The following is a 20,286-nucleotide window of genomic DNA, read 5'->3' as shown; positions in this document are numbered from 1 at the left end:
TGTCGCTGAGTCACCTGCCCTGCGTTAGATCACAACCTGCCCTCCCATTTCCCTCCAGAGCCTGGAAGCCTTTCAAAGAAATTGTGGTAAGACACACAAAGCATGAGTGTTCTCCATTTCAAAGCACAGCAGCTGAGTGTGTTGGCGTGTGACTCTAGTCCCGGAACGTGGGGGACTGGGACAGGAAGGATGCCTGGAGTTCAAGGCTAGCCTGAGCTATGTGGTGACTTCTGAGGCAATCTGACCCACACAGTTAGTTTGAGGCAAGCCTGGGCTACATCATGGGTATGAGGCCAGTCTGTATTATATAGAGACTTGAAGTTACCCTGGGATACAGCATGAGACCTAGTCTTAAGGGAGAGAGAAAAAAAAGACAGACAGAAAGGAAGAAAGAAACAGGAAAGAGAAAAATAAAGAGGAAGGCAGAGGCGGGTGGATTGCTGTGAGTTCGAGCCAGCTTGGTTTACAAAGTGAGTCCAGAACAGCTGAGGCTACACAGAGAAACCCTGTCTCGAAAAACCAAATAAATGAAAGAAAAAAAACAGCTGTTTCATTCATTCATTTCACTTAGCACTTTTCTACTGCTACTTCCAGAACATTCTCATCATCCAAAAGAAATGTCCCACAGTCACTAAGCAACCAACCATCACTCTGCCCATTTCAGTCTCGGCCTCTGCAGGAAGCCTGCTCTCTTGTCTCTCTGGACTGTCCTGACCTGGACATTTCCTATAATGCATCTGTTTCATTCAATCAACATTGTGTTTTGTGCATCTGTCAGAGATCCATCCCCCCCTTAAAGATTTATTTATTTATTATGTATACAATGTTCTGCCTGCATGTACACCCGAGTTCCAGAAGAGGGCATCAGATCTCATTATAGATGGTTGTGAGCTACCATGTGGTGCTGGGCAAATTGAACTTGCCCTCTGCAAGGGCAGCTGGTGCTTTTAACCTCTGAGGCATCTCTTGAGCCCAAGATCCATCCCTTTTAAAGAATGGATAATAGTCCACAGAATGGAAGATGTGCACGGTCTCATCCTATGCTTGATGGACACACAGATGGCTTCTTCTCTTTAGACGTGAATCCCCATATCCAATCCCCTGGTGGGACACCTGTCTTCCATCCCTGAGAATATGGCCAGGTGTGAACAGCCGGGTCTCATGGAGACTCTTTGTTTTTAACTTTCTGAATTCTCTTTTGTATACTAAAGCACTTCCCACAGTGGAAGCGCTGTTCTATGCTTCAAGCAGCCACACCACGGGTCCCTATTTCTTCATTCTCCCCCCAACATTTGCCACTTTCTATAGATTTGTTTACTCATCCATTTATTGAGTGTATCTGTGAGTGTGCTACACAGTGTGGTGGTCAGAGGACAACTTGGGGGAGTCAAATCTTTCCACCATGTGAGTCCTGGGTACCAAACTCCAAGTGTTAGACTTGGCAGCAAGCACCTTTACCTTCTGAGCCATCTTGCCAGCCACTTGACACAGGCTAGAATTATATGAAAGGAGGGAACCTCAACTGAGAAAATGCTGCCATAAGATCCAGCTGTAGGGCATTTTCTTGATCAGTGATTGATGGGGGAGGGCCCAGCCCATCGTGGATGGTGCCATCCCTGGGTTGGTGGTCCTGGGTTCTATAAGAAAGCAGGCTGAACGAGCTATGGTGAGTAAGCCAGAAAGCAGTACCCCTCCATGGCCTCTGCATTAGCTCCTGCCTCCAGGTTCCTGCCCTGTTTGATTTCCTGCCCTGACTTCTTTCAGTGATGAACAGTGATATAGAAGTATAAGCCGAATAAACCTTTCCTCCCCTGCTTGCTTTTGGGCATGGTGTTTCATCACAGCACTCGTAACCCTAAGACACTGGTCCAGCTAGACAAGGTGGCACACACCTGTATTCCCAGCACTCAGGGAGGCAGAGGCAGAGGCAGGTGGATCTCTGTGAGTTTGAGGGCAGGCCTGATCTACAAAGCAAGTTCAGGACAGCCAAGGCTACAGAGAAACCTTGTCTTGAAAAACAAAAACAAACAAACAAACAAAGACACTGTCCCATTATTTTCTTTGAGACATGTTCTCATTATGTAGCCCAGGCTGGCTGGAACCCACATCAATTTTTCTGCCACAGCCTCTGGAAAGCTGGGGTGACATGTGAGCTCCACTGAACACCCCTTTCCCTCCCTCCCTTCCCTTTCCTAATACTTGGGATATCCCGACATTGCATATGACAACACAAGGCATACCACTGAGCCAGCAAGCAAATCCCAAGTGGTCCATTTCTTCAAGGCCACCCAATATCTGACACCCAAGAGCCTCCAGAGTTAGTGTACACTGAGGCAAAGATTCTCTAGAATACCAATTCTCAACCTGTGTGGCCCAACTCTTTGAGGGTTGAGCAATCTTTTCACAGGAGTCACCTAAAACATAGCAAAAACAGTCATGAAGAAGCAAGGAAAATAATTTTATGATCGGGGTTATCACAACATGAGGAACTGTATTAAAGGGGTGCAGCATTAGGGAGGCTGAGAACCGCTGATCTCAAATGAGAAGGCAGAGGTGGACAACACCCCCCCTCCGCAGCCCCTCAGTCCCACAGGGAAAAGCAGACGATGTCTCAAGGCCCAGAGGCCAAGGGCTCCAAGACGCTGAGCTGAGATGCATCATGTCCTGGACAGGCTGTTCTAGGGAAGGGACAGCTGAAAGGAGACACCGCCTGCCAGGCAGGTCAGCTGAGGGTGGGGCGGGATCTTCCCACACCTACAGCTGGAGCCAGAGCCACTGAAGAAGAGGTGGGCAGCAGAAGAACCATGACGCCTGGTTCCCCACAGGCCACTCAGAATCTGGGGTGATTCTCTTCCCAGCTAGGTGACCCACACGGTTCGACTTTTCTCCCCAGCTGGCTGCAGCCTGTATCAAAGCTTCATGTCTTTTCATGGTTGTGTAATATTTTACTGTGAGGCAAACCTCTATCCAGTATTGTCCGTGACTACTACACCATTGGGGACTGGCCACCTTCTCTTGACAGTGTCCTCCACTAAAGGGCAGACAGCATTTTGAAAAGCCATCTGTGCCTCACTGTCATTGAACTCAGACCGAACAGCAGGATCAAGAGAGAGACTCACAAAGACGCTAATAAGTGAGGATCAAGGGAGAGGTTCCTGGGAAGGTGTCCCCTGTGCATGGGGTGCTGACGTGGAGGAGTTTCCCGCCAACTCTCAGCACCAGGGCCATAGGCCAAAGGTTGCACAGTAGAGTCCCCAGGGCCACACAGTATTCCCTGCATTTGTTTAGACCCCTGCTGTGCCAGAAAATCCGAATGAGGCATCAAATGTTTTAAGATCTGCAGACTCAAATTAAACCTTCCTGCCTCAGCCCCCCCGGTGCTGGGTTCACAGGTGTATACCATCATGCCCCAGTGAAGCTAGTGATATTCCTAAGACCTCTTTCCACCTGATATGCAGGGCCCTCTTGCTCCCCAGTAGTGTTGCAGGATATTTGATCCCATTGTGAAGCCTGAGATTGTGAACCCTAAAAACCTGTTTCTTGTTTGGTGCGGTTAAGCCCTAACACACCTTTAGTCCAAGAGCTTTCTGAACACAGAAACTCTAGGTCAAGAGGTGGAATGAGAAACCAGCTGACAGGGATTAAGTGGAATGGAGGGCCACTGAGAGAAGCGCATTTAAGACAGTGTGGAAGGAGAAAGAGTTTTTTAGCTTTTAGCTTTTGGCTTTTTCCTCCTGGGCTGTTGTGTGAGCTAGCAAGCTTTTGGTTTTTGGCTTTTTCCTTTGGGATGTGAGCTGAGAAAGAAAGTTAGGTGGGTGCTTTCTCTGCCTCTCTGAACTAGCAGGTTTTCACCATCTGGCTCCTGAGTCTTCACTGGTAAAATTAAACAGTTGGGATTTTTTTTCATTATAACAACACAGTAGTTGCTGTGTTCAGCCAAAACACAGAGAGCTGGGTCTGGAGAGATGCCTCAATGGTTAAGATCACTGGCTGGTCTTTCAGAGGTCCCAGGTTCAATTCCCAGCACCCACATGCTGTCTAGAACTGTAGTCTCATGACATCTGCTGCCCTCTTCTGGTGTGAAGACAAAACAGCCATAATAAATAGACAAATAAATCTTAAGGGGGGAAAAAAGACACAGAGAGTTCCCTGTGATCTGGAGCAGGGTCAGCTTTTGTGGTAAGAAGCATTAATACCCTAGAGCTTAGCCAGGTGTGTGGTAGTTTTGCCTCTGGAGTGTGGGGAGAACCGGAGTTCTACTGGCCACGACTCCAGCCTGTGGGTAGCAGGAGCAAGGCCCATTCCAGCTGGAAAGCCTATGTGGTCATCACGCCAATCAGAGGCCCTTCTAGGCTCACTCCACAAGGCACCACAGGGTGGCTCAGGTCATCTCAGATAAGCTGCTCCCTGGGGACGCTCTGGGCCTAGATGCCAGGAGATGCCTGGAGTCCCCAGGAACAGCACTGCAGGCCGAGGCCTCTAGCCTGAGACCTGGCCTCCTGGGAAGGCTCCCCTGTGGGATCAGTGAAGCCTGGTGATCAGTTCAGAGCAGCCTGGACTGGCCAGTCTCTGGTCGCCCTGGGCCCAGGACCCTGGCTCTACACCCTGGCTCAACTCAGTTACCAGGTCCTTAGGGGATCTTGGGATTTTCTGCCTTTGTTGTTGTTGTATGACAGTCTCCCTCTGAGCCCAGGCTGGCCTCAAACTAGAAATGCAGCTGGGGATAGCCTTGAACACCTTCCAAGGTCCAAGTGTGGGGACTTCAGATGCACGCCACCACATCTGGCCGTTGCACACACTTTATTTCATCTGCTTCCGAGAAATCAACAAGGCGCCACTCATGATCTGTTTCGCAGTGCTGGAGCCGCCAGAGCCCAGGCCCTCGCACACTTCTCTTCATAAGATGCTGAAGTGGCTGAACTCTGTAGTTCCTGAATTATACCACTCAAAGCCTTATGTAAAGTCCTGGGGGGAGGGGTGTGAGGAGTCACACTGAAGCTTAATGTGAGGTGTGGAGTCTGAGGCCTGCCTGTATTACTTTCTATCTCAGACACACCATCAAGGAGGTGAGGGTACAGCTTCGTGGCTGGAGCGACTGCCCAACGTGCGCTAGACCCGGGGTTCAGCGCCCCTCACAGAGTAAACCAGCTGTAGACCCGGGGTGCAGTACCCCCCACAGAGTAAACCAGCTGTAGCTTACACACTATAACCCTGGCACTGGAGAGGCAGAGGCAAGAGGATCCTGAGCTCTGGGTTATCCTTGGATACTGACCCCTTTAGGCCACATGAGATCATGTCCCAAAACAAACAAACAAACAAACAAACACACACACACACACACACACACACACACACACACAAAAGGTACAAAGAAAGAAGATGGGCGTGGTAGCACAGGCCTTTAATCCCAGCCCTCAGAGAGGCAGAGACAGGTGAATCTCTTTGAGTTCAGAGGCCAGCCTGGTGTACAAAACCAGGATAGCCAAGGCTGTACAGAAAAACCTTGTCTCAAAAAACAGAACCACCCAACCAACCAACCAACAATGAGAGAACATAAAAAGAAAAAAGGAGGGGATTGGTTAAATTAGCAAATCAGGCTACTCCAGAAACAGCAAGAATGGCTTCCTTAGCCAGGCTCATGGCTGCTCACCTTTAATCCTAGCCCTCAGGAAGCAGAGGCGGGAATTGCAGTTGAGGCCAGCCTGGTCTATACAGGACAGCCAGGGCTATGTGGAGAAACCTGTTTTTGTTTTTTTAAATTTATGTACTTATTTATTTTCTAAGGCTTCCATTCCAGCCCTGGATTCCTCTATGGCTCCCATTTCCCTCTTCCAGCCCTGCCCTAGGACTGACCTGCACCCAGCCACTTGCTGCATTACCCCGCCTGGCTTCCGGCTGTTCCCCAGCCCAGAATAGCTTGTTCCACATTCCACTGGACACCTGCCCACCCGACCTGTCCCCTCCTCCCGGTGCAGGGGCAAGCACTCTGCCAGTGAGCACGTGTGCTTCAGAGAACCTTCTGGGTGTGTGAGGGCCAGCCAGCCATGCCTCTCCACTCTAGCGTCCCTCCTCCAACTCCCGAGTTTCTCTACCTGAGCTGCCTAAGATTCAGTACCGCCAAGTCAACACCATTGTTCCCCTCATCCTCCAGGAGCCCGGGGTCTCATCCACCTCTGCTGCACTCCCGGCCTGACTGACACGCACCCCGCAGAATGATCCAGGACACAGGCAGTCTGACTTCACGCCTCATTTCTGTATGCTTTTCTAGTTGTGTGCACGCACAGAGGCCAGACGTTGACGTCACGTGTCTTCCTCAGTTGCGCTCTAGTCCATTTGTTCAGCTCAGCAATTCTGACTGGAAGCCCTGGGACAACCCGGTGTAGCTCTGAGCCCTGACCCCCCCCACGAACCCTCCCCCCAGGCTGGGATTATAGACGAGGGCCCATCTAGCTTTTTGTATGTCAGCGCTGGGATCAGAATTCAGGTCTCCAAACTCGGGTCCTTGCGCCTCTTTATCAACAGCGATCTTCCCGGCCCTTCTCCCCATTTCTTCTGTTCCTCAGCCACCAGAAAGAGGAGGTAAAACTATCCTGTGCAGCCAGTTGGTGCAAAATGTCCCTGTCCTCCTTAAGGGAGGGACCTGGAGCAGGACTGGGAGTCACACTGTCCTTAGGGTCAGTGTCCTCAGGCACCCAGGTTCAGACCAGCCCTGCCTGGTCAGATAGAGGCCTGGGTTCCTGGGGCGACAGTGTGGCGTGGTTTTCCCCAGACTGGCCTAGTGCCTCCGTCTTGGGCATGTGCCTGCTCCCCTGCTGTGGATCTGGCCCAGCCTCTGACTTCAGGCCAAGTCATTGGTCCCCGCCATACCTCACTGGCCCTCCCTCAAACCCCAGGGCTCACCACACCTGCAGAAGCACTGTCACGGGACCTCCGTGCATTTCTGCTGCAGCCCAGAGCCTGCGTGGCACTCACAGCCCCTTCCTGCGCTGCAGAGGGATGCTGTGACCCCGGACCCACACTTCCCCTGAGCCTCCAAGGTTCCACTTGGCATCCACCTGGCTCGTGGACCCCTCTAGGGTAGCCAAGGACTCAGGAGGGCAGAGCCGCCATCTTCCGGGCCTCTCTACACAGGGCTGAGTCAGGGATGAGTCCGTGAGAGACTCCCTGAAGACTTCTGCTGGGACTTCCTCGGGAAGAAGAGGCTTGCTGAGTGGGCTGACATCAGGAACCATCCCGAGGCAAGAGCCCACCTGAGAACTATACCAACTGAGAGGCAACAAAACCAAAAAGGCTGGAGTGGAATCCCTGCTGCCATCCGGAGCAGCTGGAGTCAGCTGTACCTGAAGCTGTGGCTACCTAACATCACGCTCCAGTCGCCAATAAACCCTTCTCCCTCTCCTTCAACACAGAACCTGACTTCCCGACAACGAATGCCAAAAACCAGTCCTAACCTGTCCCTCTAAAATGGCTTCTTCCTCACTTCTCTCCCCAGACTCTGGCCCTTCAGAAGCAACTGGCCGGGCAAGGACTGTCCAGTCTAGAGCTCAGTTGCCTGTAAGTACATCAGCCTCACAGGGTGACTAGCCAGCATGCACCCAGGGAAAGAAAATGCAAGCCCCGACTGTTCCTGCATCCACTCGGGCCTCACTCTCTACCTATGGGAATGCCAGCATCTCCCCCCTGACCTTACCCCACCCTCGCCAGTGGCAGAGGCTGTGCCTTAGAAGCCCTGAGGCCCCTCTAGCTGCTGGTATGAAGAGCCTATTCTTGGGGTCCCTGGGGCCCCCTGGGGATTATCGATGTGTCAAACCCACTGTCCCCGCCTCCTGGCCCTGGGCCTCCCGACAGCTCCGTCCTGTGGACGGTGAGGCCTCCAGTGCTCGCTGCCTGCCAGTGTCTTCCTGTTAGCGTCTGCTGGGCATGGAGGGCTCACACCCCAGGTGGCCCTTAGCCATTCTGGGGCAGGACCCTGTGGATAAATGTCCCCAGTGTCACCCCGTGGAAAGACAGCTCTGGGACGGTCCAGGGACTTCTCAGTTGCCCCAGCAGGGCTGAGCGTGCTCAGTCTGAGGTGTGGCGTTGTCACCAGGCCTCCTGTTCACCCTTCCCACTTCCCTGATACACACTGCCTCAGGGAGTGAGACCTCTCAAGCGTAGGTCTCACCACAAGCCCTGGCCATCAGCTCTTCCTGAGAGACCCGGGTGGACAATGTCTCACCACCGAGACAGTCTCTCCCTCCCCAGGGGGGCTGAACTGGGGCTCAGTCCTTCTCTTCTACGAGCCATAAACCCGGGATCTCCCACAGCAATACTAATCCCTCAGATGCACACAAACTCCTCTGCCTCAGGAGCCTGCAGGACCGCATGGACAGCGCGCCCTTCCATCTCACTGCCAACCATCCGCCTTCACTCTGTGGCCTCCCCGACTGCTCTGAGGCTCCTCCCACCACGCTCCCCCTCCGTTATCTGTCCTCACTCTTCCAATCACACCCTGGAAAAGCCCCCTACCCGTCTCAGATGAGCCAACCTGTTTAATTCCCCTGGTGGAAAATGACTCATCTTTCAGTCACTGAACCCACAGAGCAGAAGGAAGAGAACAGACTCCCACAGTGGTCCCCTGACGGCCACACACTGTGGCTCACGCATGTGCACAGACGCGAAATTTAAGAAAAGAAAGTTAAAATCATTCACATGATTCACACACCACACCATCTACCCTTTAAAGACTAAAGTCCAGAGGTTTGTAGGATATCCCAAGGTGTAAAAGCACCACTGCCGTCTAGTTCCAGGACGTTTCCCACGTCCGCCTGTTAGTCCTTGCCCTAGTCCCTGCCCCTCCCATCGACATCCTGTCCTGGATCTGCCCAATCCAGACCTCTCAGACAAATCAAGTCACAAAGCTTGTGGCCCTCTGTGTCTGGCTACTCTTGCTCACCATGAATTCTTCAAGGTTCACCTATGGGGTAGCATGTGCTCATGACTCAGTCTTTTTCAGGGTTGAGTCATATTCCACTATGTGGAATATGGATGACCTCATTTCCCTATTCACTTCCTAACTGGATATCCTCTATCCGTCAGATCTTATGACTCATGCTACTGTGAACAACTTAGTGGTTTTGTTTTTCGGGTGTGTGTGTGTGTGAGAGAGAGAGAGAGAGAGAGACAGGGTTTCTCTGTGTAGCCTTGGCTGTCCTGGACCAGGGTTTTAGCTTTGTAGACCAGGCTGGCCTTGAACTCACAGTGATCTACCTGCCTCTGCCTCCCTGAGTGCTGGGGTTACAAGTGTGCACCACCCTGTCTGGCCATCTGAGTAGTTTTTGTTACTGGGTATTATTTTTGCCTTTTGAGACAGGATCTCACACAACTTAGGTTAGTCTAGAATTTGCTGTGTAGTCAAGGATGACCTTAAACTCCTAAACCTCTGGCCTCACCTTCCTGAGTGCTAGGATCGCAGGTATGAGCTACCATGCCAGCTTGCACAGGTTTTATTTTTAAAAATGTGTATATGTGTCTGTCTATGTGGGTGTGTATGGACACACGTACGCCAGTTCTCAAGGAGGCCAGCAGAGGGCACCAGGTGCCCTGGAGCTGGGGTTAACAGGCAATTGTGAGCCTCCCAAAGTGGGCCTTCTGGCCCAGCTCTGCCCATGCCCAGTTGTGAGTCCCTGGGCCAGCAGACACACCCTCCCCCGTTCGTGCCTCCCACCCTCTAGGGTCCTACGGGAAAAGCAAGGCAGTTGTGCTTGCCGGGCCCACCACGCAGGTGCCCGAGCCACCTCAGCAGCAGCCTGCCGCTCACCTCGGCCGCCTCCTCTCCATTCTGGCTGTGCTCGCCCTGAAGCCTCTCTCGGAGCTTGCCGAGCTCCGCCCGCAGGCTGCCCATCTCCTGCTCCTTGGTCTGCAGGTCCGCCTCCAGCTCCACCTTCTGCTCAATCAGCGCCTTGCCCTGAGCCTCCACCACTGTGACGCGGTGCCGAAGGTCGTGGTTGATCTTCATTAGCCTCGTCTGCTGCTGCTGCAGCTGCAGGGAGAAAGAGGCACCCAGTGAGGACGAATGTACAGTTACCAGGTTGTATATTCATGCGGCACAAGGTATGGCACAAGGGCACACCCCCTTCGGTTGGAGCATCATAAATACATTCCAAATTTGTTTCTGTTTTTTATGAGTCTTGATAAGGGATGCTACACATGTGGGCTTTTATGTATTTATTTTCTCTGTGTAGCCTTGGCTGTCCTGGAACTCACTCTGTAGACCAGGCTGGCCTCGATGTCACAGAGATCCGCCTGCCTCTGCCTCCCCAAGTGCTGGGATTAAAGACGTGCACCACCATGCCTGGCATGGGATTTTTTTTTTTAATAATTTTTTTTTTTATGTGCGTGGTCTGAGCACCACATGTGTGTCTCGTGCCTGTAAAGGCCAGAAGAGGATGTCAGCTCTCCTGAGAGTTGTCATGTTGGGTATGGGGAACTGAACCCATGTTCTCTGGGAGAGCAGCCAAGGGCTCTTAACCACTGAGCTGTCACCTCTCCAGCCTGCTCTCATGGGTTTATGGATCCTGGCTCTCGCTGGCACCATGAAGTAGGGAGCATGGACTCAGATTAGCGCTGGTCACTTACAGCCTCGACGTCCTCATTCTTCAAGCCCAGCTCCCTGTCTTTGGCTCGGATCTCATCCCTCTGCTTGTCTACCACCTCCTTCAGCCTCTTCATCACCTGCCGCTCTCGCTCTGACATGCCTGGTGGAAGGCAAGACGGGGGAGTGAGCCACCCCGCCCCAGCATAAGCGTCCCATAGCGTCACAGTGCACGAGGGCCACAACTCTCCCTCAGGGCCCAGCGTCCCCCTCAATTACCCCTCGCAGACCCTGGTGCCTGCTTCTGCCTCCAGTCTTGCCAAACACATTCCTACCTCACTGTCGCTCTGTCTTTCCCTCTGCCTGACACTCTTCCTTTTGACCTCCCTCGGCTCATGTGCTTCCTACTTACTCATCTGGTAGGTCCCTTCTGCCGGATGGCTCCCCCCCCCCCACTGAGACTCTCCTACCCTTGCCTCACTTTCTCAGCACCTGGCAACGCCAACACGGCCCTCCAGCTGTCCTGATTGGTGTGACCTCACTGTGAGGGGGCCTCCAAAGCTCACAATGACCCTGCAAGCCACACTCGGCTGTGTGGCTCGAGGCTTCTGCATTTGTTCCCGAATTCATAAACTAGGAGGGTAGCTGCACCTACCCAGGGCAGATTGGAGGATGGGTAGAGCCAACACACAATGCCAAGAGGACGAAGCATGCGGTGGGCAGCCAGGACAGCTACCCTCCACTACCTCATGCCTCCCACACACAAGTCACTTCCAGGCATCTGGTGAAACTGGGAGTGGTGGAGCACGTGGTGGCGCGTGTCTTTAGTCCCAGCACTCTGGAGGCAGAGGCAGGTAGAGCTCTGTGAGTTTGAGGCCAGCCTGGGCTACTTAGTGAATTCAAGGCCAGCCTAAGCTAAATAAAGAAACCCTGTCTAAAACAGAAAAGGCTATTTGGTGAACTGGGAATGGCAGCACACACCTTCAATCCCAGCACTCTAGCCAGAGGCTGAGGTAGGTGGGTCTCTGTGAATTCAAGGGTAGCTTGGTCTACATTCCAAGGTCCAGCCAGGTTAGCCAGAGCTACACAGTGAGACCTTGCCACCAATCTCCTACCCCACCTTTAAAAAAAATAAAAATAAAAAATCAGAAAGCAGGCCTGCTGAGAAGGCTCAGCGCCGAGGAAACAAAAGATTAGAGTTCGGGTCACCAGAACCCACTGAGATGGGCATGGTGCTTCTCATGACACTCTTGAGACCAGCCACACCCATGAACCCTGGGGTTTGCTGCCCCAGTGAATACAGTGGAAGAGAAACAGAAGACTACTCAAACCTACATCAACTCAAGCACATATACACAAGAGAAAAAAATAATTCAAAAAAATCTAGTGAAAGTTGGTGGCACGCGCTTGTAATCCTGGCACTCTGGAGACAGGGCAGGAGGGTTGCTACACGTGTGAGGCCATCCTGGGCTACCTAGCGAGAGCCTGTCTCCATATTCCCTCAAGAGGTCCACAGGATGGCTGTCCAGCAAATTTGACAAACCCATGTGAAGAGGCCGAGTGTGGTGGTACACATCTGTAACCCCAGCTTCTCCACACTCCCACCCCAAAGACGGTTTCTCTGCGTAGCCCTGGCTGTCCTGGAACTTACTATGTAGACCAGGCTGGCCTCAAACTCACAGACATCTGCCTGTGCCTCCCGAGTCCTGCATTACCACTGCCCGTCTACCAGAGTGGATTTTTTACTCCAAAGGCTTCTGTGGTGATCACAAAAGAGATCCAAATGCAGCACTGGTCACTATTCAGAAATCTAGTGGCCCATGTAAGACAGGCGCTTCTGAGCACCCCTCCTCTCCGAAGCTCACCTCCAAAGAAATCTGACCCCTGCACCTGAGTCCTCATAGAGCCCTTAGCCCTGGCCATGGCCATGTCACTCCTGACTGGTTCTCAAGATCACCAGCGCCACCCTCCTCCTCCCCGGGCAATGCCTGTTTCTCTAGTAGGTGGGAACGCTTGGTCCCTGCTGTGTTCCCATGGTTTCCCCACAAAATAAAAATAACCTTGAAGGCAGCCTGGCATCTGCCTGCCTCTTCGCATGGGTGGGGGCTGCAGCGCGGAGAACACGGCTCCCCAGCTGTCCCACGGGAGCCGTGCACACTCCGTGCTCAGCGCCGCTCCTGCACACACCTTACTCTGGTCCACGCTGGTTGGCAGGAACTGGGGAAGCCACAGTGGCAGAGCCGCACTCTCAGAGGGAAGACACCACAGAGAAAGCAGCTCAGAGCAGCCCGAGGTCTCTGAGGCTCTGCCAGAGTGGGCAGTGCGATCCTCAGATCACCCACAGAGGCCTCTGGGTACGTGGCAGGAATATAATAGGCGACCCCAAGGTTTTCCTAAGTAAAATGATTCCACACATCCATTCCTAGATGTGAACCCCGGAGAGCTGAAACCCTGCCTTCCCACAGACACCCAAAAGAGGTTCACAGTGGCCAAAAAGTGGACACAACCAGAAAGCCCCATCTATGGATGAATGACAGACATGGTCCAGCCACTCAATGGAATAACATACAGCCATTAAAAAAGAGGGAAAAATAAAACACTGAAATTCACTAAAATACAGTCAGGCCCTGAAAATGCTAAACTAAGAGGCTGGAACACTGATGAGAGAGATTGCTACTGCTTTCCCCCATTCAGACTGGGTAACAGAGGCACAGAAAGGTCTTGTGAGTCCATCAAATCACCTGACAGGTTAGGGTGGGGCCAAGAGTTATGTGGTCTGGCTCCAGAGACCATCTACTCACGGTAACACTCTGGTTTCTTTTCTTTCTTTCTTTGGTTTTCCAAGACAGGGTTCCTCTGCGTAACAGCCTTGGCTGTCCCAGACTCACTCTGTAGACCAGGCTGGCCTCAGACTCAAAGAGGTCCACCTGCCTCTGCCTCCCCAGTGCTGGGATTACAGTTAACCATCTTCTCTTACCCTGACCTTCTAAGTTTCCCTCAAACACTCATACCCCAGGGCCTTGGCATGTGCCACCTATTGGTGGCATGAATGTGATTCAAAGTCTCCCCCCCCCTTTTTTTAAGTTAGGGTTTCTCTGTGTAGCCCTGGTTGTCCTGGACTCACATTGTACACCAGGCTGGCTTCGAACCCACCGATCCTCCAGCCTCTGCCTCCTGAGTGCTGGGATTAAAGGCACACCACCACCTCCTGGCTTCAACATAGCACTTCATTAGGGCCTGAGTGTGAGGACAATGATGACTGGACCTCAAATGACCCCAGGGTGCTGCCCTATGCCCCGTCTCGTATAGGGTTACATAGCGTCAGTTGCCACAAATCGGAGCCAGACATCTATTTACTGCCCATCTCCCCTGTGCTAAACCACAGTTTCAAGCGGCCAGGGTATGGCTTGGCCTCTGCGGCCCAGGGCAGGGGAACCACGGAGGAGGGCAGAAAACCATGACAGCTAAGTGAGTTTAGGTCAATACCCGTGAACTGCACCGAAGTCATTTCTCTTTCTGGGAGAGGCAGGATGTGAATCCACCTGCCCACAGGAGCCATGGCGCCCGGACTGAGGCAGCGGCCTCTGAGTGGTGGTGGGGAGCGCTGGGATGGGGTGCCTCACCTTCCTGCTTCTGGAACTCCTCCTCAGAGAAGCCCACCTCCTTGTGGTTAAGGTTGGTCATCAGCTGCTTGTTCTCCTCCTGCAGCTGGGCAATCTGGGACAGGAGGTCCTGCGCCTCGCCCCGCCACACATCCTCCACCAGCTCCAGCTCCTGCAGCAGGGACACAGGGTCACCCAGGGTCCAGCGCACCCACCCACCCACCCAGAGAACTGCTCTGCTCAGGGACTTGGAGCCACCCTCTTTCCCCAAGGGAAGGGGTCTCCGGCAGCAGGTGGCACACACAGCCACCAGGGCCCCTTCTGCTGACGTGGGCTCCGAAGCCCTGAGGACCCAGCCCAGGCCACACTTATGTTCGCCAGCTGTGTGGATAAGCCATCCCTGGCTGTGGAGTCCTGACGCTCCCCAGTCACCTCTTCAAGACACAAAGAGGCTGCAGAGACCCTGTGACAGGGCCACAGCCCCAGAGTTCCTCGGCTCTCTGGGACAGGCTACTCCAGGCAGCCTTAGCAGCTTGTGGAAACACTCAGAGCCTCGGTTTTCCCTCATTAGGGAACTAAAACTTCTGGGTTTACAAGGCATGGGAGGGGCTGGACGGATGGTTCAGTGCTTAAGGGCACTGTCAGCTCTTCCAAAGGACCCGGGTTCAATTCCCAGCACCCACATGGCAACTCACAACTGTCTGACACCTTCACACTAATGTACATAAAATGAAAGTAAAGAAAATTAAAATAATAAATAAATAAGTCCTGTGAGAGAACTGTTCAGATCAGTCCGTTACCAGTACTTGTCTGAACAGGAGGATGTCTTCAAGTTAGAGGTTAGTTTACCCTAAAAGAACATCCCAGGACACAATCTACAAAATCTCAAAAGGGACTGGAACACTGGCTCGGAGGTTGCGAGGGCGTGCTGCCGTGAGAGAGGATGCAAGTTTGGTCCCCAACATCTGTTTTTGGCCCACAGAGGCATCTTCATTCATGTGCACACACCCACGTACAGACACACAGCACACACATAATTAAAAAGAATAAAAGGGGGTCAGGCGTGGTTCTTTAATTCCAATGCTCAAGGCAGAGGCCGGCAGATCTCTATGAATTCGAGGCCAGCCTGGTCTACATAGTGAGTTCCAGTCCAGCCAAAGCTACGTAGTGAGACTCCATCTCAAAAATATGAAGAAGAAATACTAAGACTATAAAATGAATCTTGAAAAAAATTAGTTGTTTATTTTACCTTACGTAAAATAAATGAGTGTTCTGCCCATAGGAAGATATACTACATGCCTGCAGAACCCAGGGAAGCCAGAAGAAGGCAACAGAACCTCTGGAACTGGGGGCACAGGCAGTTGTGAGCAACTATGTGGTGCTGGGAACTGAACTTGGGTCCTCTGCAAGAGGAGTTAAGTGTTCTTGGGTTGGGGCTGCATAGTGAGACATCATCTCCAACAAACAGGTAAGAGCCAGAGTTGGCGATGTTCAGCCCTGTGGCATTCTGCAGAACCATCTAGAGGTTGGCACAAATCCACCCAGGACATGAAAACTCCCTACCCTCAGATTGGCCCAAGACACGTGGCCAGCCTGGGAATGGTACTACACACCTGTGATCCCAACATTCAGGAAGCTGAGGCAGGAGGCTTGTGGTAAGTTAGGGGCCAGCCTGGGCCATGCCCCGACCCCTCCCAAAAGACTCAGGAAAAAACTGACAGGCTCACACCCAAACGATCACATAGGTAGATAAAGGTCTACAGCAGTGTTGCTCACAGCAGAGGAAAGGGAGCAGCATCCGTCGGCCCAGGAAGGCACTGCCCTATCTCCACAACGGGACATAATCTGGACATAAAAAAGAATGAAATAGTCTGGGCACGGTGGCACACGCCTGTATTCTCAGCACTGGGGGAGGCAGAGGCAGGTGGATCTCTGAGAGTTCGAGGCCAGCCTGGTCTACAAAGTGAGTCCAGGACAGCCCAGGGTTCACAGAGAAACTCTGGTCTCAAGAAAGAAGAAGAAAAAGAAGGAGGAAGAGGAGGAGAAGGAGAAGGAGAAGGAGAAGGAGAGGAAGAAGAAGAGAAACAAGAAAGAGGAAGAGGAGTGTTACTATGGATATCTCCAGCTAAGAGGAGAAGCCAGGTACAAAAGGTCACACAGTCTGCAGTGCCATTTCTATGAAACGTCCTAACAGGCAAATCCACAGAGAAAGAGGTAACCAGAAGCTATGAGGGGCACCAAGAGTGACGGTTAGTGTATACAGTTCCTCTTTGAAGGCGATGTGAGTGATGGTAGAACTGTGAACACAGGAGTGTTCACTTGGATGCGTGAACGAGGTTCGGGAGTACCATGGCTGTGGCTGTGGCTGAAGGACTGAAGTTTGCATCCTGTCAACACAAGCTTGCCTGTGGGAGCCAAGGGCCTCACACATGGTAGACAATATTCTACCGCTGGGGCACACCCCAGCCCCTCACTGGGGGATTCTAGGCAGGGGCTCTACCACTAAGCCACATCTGAAGCCCTCTTTTCAGACATGGTTACACTATGTTGTCCAAGCTGGCCTTGAACTCACTCTGTAGTCTAGGAGGGCCTTGTTCTATTTATTATTATTATATGATTACTATTATGATGATTTATTTATTATTTATATAGCATTCTGCCTGCCTGTGTGCCTGTGCACCAGGAGAGGGCACCAGGTCTCACTATAGATGGTTGTGAGCCACTATGTGGTTGCTCAGAATTAAACTCAGGACCTCTGGAAGAGCAGCCAGTGTTCTCAACCTCTGAGCCATCTCTCCAGCCTGAATGGCCTTGTTTTAATTCTCCTACCTCAGGCTCCCCAGTAGCTGGGATTATAGGCTTATACCACCAGGCCTAGATATGCCCACCCTGGCTTGGAACTTTGTTCCTACTACAAATAGCTGATCTTTGGGTGAGTTCTTTAAACCTTGGGTACCCCAGAAATGAAAGTAGTGTATGTCCCTTTGAGGGCTGCTGGGAGGATGAGACTGTCAGCTAGATGGAAAGGGCTGAAAATGGCACCTGGCACCCAGAAGGTGCCCACACAGTCAGGATGTGGCCAGCCCTCCTCTCCCTCCCACAGTCTGTCACAGGCTGGCCAGGTGGCCGGACACCCAAGTTCCTCCATCCCACCTTCTAGCAGGAAACTGTGGCCCTGAGGAAGTGAGGGCGTGACACCTACAGCTGGCCCAAGGTGGTGAGAAATGGAGGCAGTAATGGTCAGGCAACATAATGCATATATGGGTGGCCTGGAAGCTGAGCCAGACCCTTCCTTTGCTCCCAGCTGGCACAGGCAGAACACAGAGTGACCCAAGTGGGTATCAGGAGTAACCAGCTAAGCAAGTGGAACAATGACCCCCCACCCCATTTAGCAGGGGTCAGAGTGTGAGGAAACGTGGCATAGATTGGAGGCTGGAAGAGGCTACTTGCTGCCTTTGAGCATGAAGGAAGGGGCCATAAGCCAGGGGATGCAGACAGTAGAGGCTGGAAAAACTGAAAGAAATGGAGTTCCCCTAGCGCGTCCTAAGCCAATGCAGCCTCCCCAACACCTTGATTTTATTTTTTTGTTATTATAGTTTCAGGTGCTGGGAACGGAGTCCGGGACCTCCCATATATCAAGCGCAAGATACACCTCTCCCCCAGCCCTGCCCCTTGTGTAGTGTTTTGAGACAGAGCCTCAGTAATTTGCCCAGGTTGGCCTAAAACTTGCCATCCTCCTGCCTCTGTCCCATGCACCACCAGGCCCTGCTGTTGAGCGCAACCCATTTCTAACTCCTGGCTTCCGGAACGTTACCCAGGAAGTAACTTTCCGCCCCCATTGGTGTGACCCGCAGGTTCCTTGCTCCACTGTACCTCAGTGTACCCACTGTACAAATTACACAGCAAAACACATTTCTCCCGCTTTGAGCCATTAGTGTTGTCCTGTCATGGCAGTCACAGGAATGAATACAGATTTCAGCCACAGTTTGTGACTCTCTTGTAGCCCAGGTTGACCTCAAACTCCCTGAGCAGTCAAGGCTGGCCTTGACGTCCTAATCCTCCTGCTTCCACCTCCCAGTGTTAGGGTTCCAGGTATGCTTACCATGTCTGGTTTCTACTTTGCTGGGAATCGAACGCAGGGCCTCATGCATGCTAGGCAAGCACTCTACCAAATGGGCCCCAGCCCCAGCCCTTTTTTTCCCCTCATTTCCTTTCTCTAAGATTTATTTTTACTTATGTGTAGGTGTGCGTCTGCTTGTGGGTACCGGCCTTTCCTCACCAAGACCTCTCTGTGGCTGGCTCCTCACCTCGCCCAGCCCTCAGCTCAGGCAGTGTCTCTCAGGAGCTTCCCTGAAGGGCTCCCTCTACACAGCCTCCCTCTAGCTCCCTGCTTTACTTCCTTCACGACACTCAATCATAAGCTGATGCCTCTGTTTATTTTTAAATACATGCATTCACGATAGTACAGGAAAATACATGCTGGATTTCAAATGTTAACGAAAAGATTTGGGGCCTTCACGAGTTTGCCCATCAGATCTGACCTGTCCAGAGACCCACATGGTAGGAGACAGCTGACTCCTGTGACTTGTCCTCTGATCTCCATGTACGTAGACCTCCACAAAAAATGCATACATACATACATACATACATACATACATAAATGGAATAATGAAAAAAATTTTTTCTGGTTTTTTGAGACAGGTTTTCTCCATGTAGACCAGCTAAGAAAAAGTTTTTAACTTACAAAAAAAGGAAAAGGAGAAGAAGAAGAGGAAGAAGAAGAGGAGGAGGAGAAGGAGGAGGAGAATGGTGGCCTGGAGCTGGTGGCTCAGAAAGTAGAATGCTTGCCCAGCCTACATGAGGCCCTGAGTTCCATTCCCAGAGCTGCGTAAACTGGGACCAGTGGCCTACATCTGTATTTTCAGCACCGGGGAGGCAGAGGCAGGAAGATCATAAGTTCAAGGTCATCCTCTGATATATAGCAAGTTCCGTGCTGGCCTGTTACATCAGACCCTAATACAAACAAACAAATGTTGTGTATAGGCTAGGCATGGTGGTGCATGTCTTTGATCTGAGGGAGTCAGAGGTAAGTGGATCTCTGTTGAGTTCAAGACCAGCCTGGTCTACAGAAGAATTCCAGGCTAACCAGGACTACAGAGAGATGGGTTAAAAAAAATCCATGGGTCTGGAGACAGCTCAGTGATGAAGAGCCCTGGTTGCTCTTGCAGAGGACCTGGGATAGACTCCCAGCAGCCACATGCTGGCTCACAACTCTAACTCCAGTCACCCTCTTCATGCCTCCACAGGCACACAGCATGAGGTACAGACATACATGAGGCAAAACACATATATAAAACAAAATTACAAATTAAAAAATATTAAAAAAAAACTTTCTTTTTTCCTTTTGGCGTTTTTGAGAGAGGGTTTCTCTGTGTAGCCTTGGCTGTCCTGGAACTCACTGTGTATACCAGGCTGGCCTCCAACTCACAGAGATCGGCCCCGGGTGCTAGAGTTAACAGGTGTGCACCACTGCACCCAGCTTCAGAATTTCTTCTACCAAGGGTGGAGCACTAGTTCTAGCACAAGTGAGGCCGCGGGTTTGAAATACAGCACCACAAAGAAACTAAAAAATAGCAATTCTTATGCTGAATCCATGTGAGATTGAAAGCATCATGGATTTACTGGCTTCAAGTCTCTGGATTAGAACTAACCCCCCCCCCCGTTTCCTCCTAGTATATACTTTCTGCGGCTATCGACCAGCATGGCGCTAGAACTGCAGGCCCTCAGGGGCCAGATCTTCACCTACATCCCCAGTGCCCAGAGTGGTGCCTGGAATACGGAAGTACATTTGGGGCTTGTGGGGTGTGGAGTACAGACGGCTTGCTTAGCATGAGTAAGGCCCTGGGTTGAATCCCCAGCTTTAAAACTACGTCCATGTAATTGTTGAATGAACAACACAGACTGTGTGTTCTAGGCAGGCATACCCACACAGGCCCTGCTCGCTTTATCCCCTCACCCACCCGCGGCCTGACTTGAGGATCCGGCTTGCTTTCCCCCTGCCCGTCCACACCACCCGGGAGAGCACTCTGTGTACCACTTATGTCCGTAGGG

The 20,286-nt window shown here is 52.0% G+C and overlaps 1 protein-coding gene across 2 annotated transcripts in view; it reads right to left on the bottom strand.

The window, feature by feature from the left end:
- The window catches only part of Rilpl1 (Rab interacting lysosomal protein like 1), a 35,351-nt gene that overhangs the window by 12,294 nt on the left and 2,771 nt on the right, over window positions 1-20,286 (bottom strand). For both annotated transcript variants that reach the window (XM_060382341.1, XM_021644196.2), the window contains exons 2-4: window positions 14,197-14,347; window positions 10,618-10,736; window positions 9,800-10,021 (exon numbers count right to left, since the gene is read on the bottom strand). In XM_060382341.1, the coding sequence (XP_060238324.1) occupies window positions 9,800-10,021; window positions 10,618-10,736; window positions 14,197-14,347 (492 nt within the window). The remainder of the gene's footprint in view (window positions 1-9,799; window positions 10,022-10,617; window positions 10,737-14,196; window positions 14,348-20,286) is intronic.

This window comes from Meriones unguiculatus, chromosome 4 (genome assembly GCF_030254825.1).
Source record: "Meriones unguiculatus strain TT.TT164.6M chromosome 4, Bangor_MerUng_6.1, whole genome shotgun sequence".
NCBI classification, from domain to species: Eukaryota; Metazoa; Chordata; class Mammalia; order Rodentia; family Muridae; genus Meriones; species Meriones unguiculatus.
The sequence above is the reverse complement of the archived record's forward strand: the minus strand, read 5'-3'. Positions and strand labels throughout refer to the sequence as shown.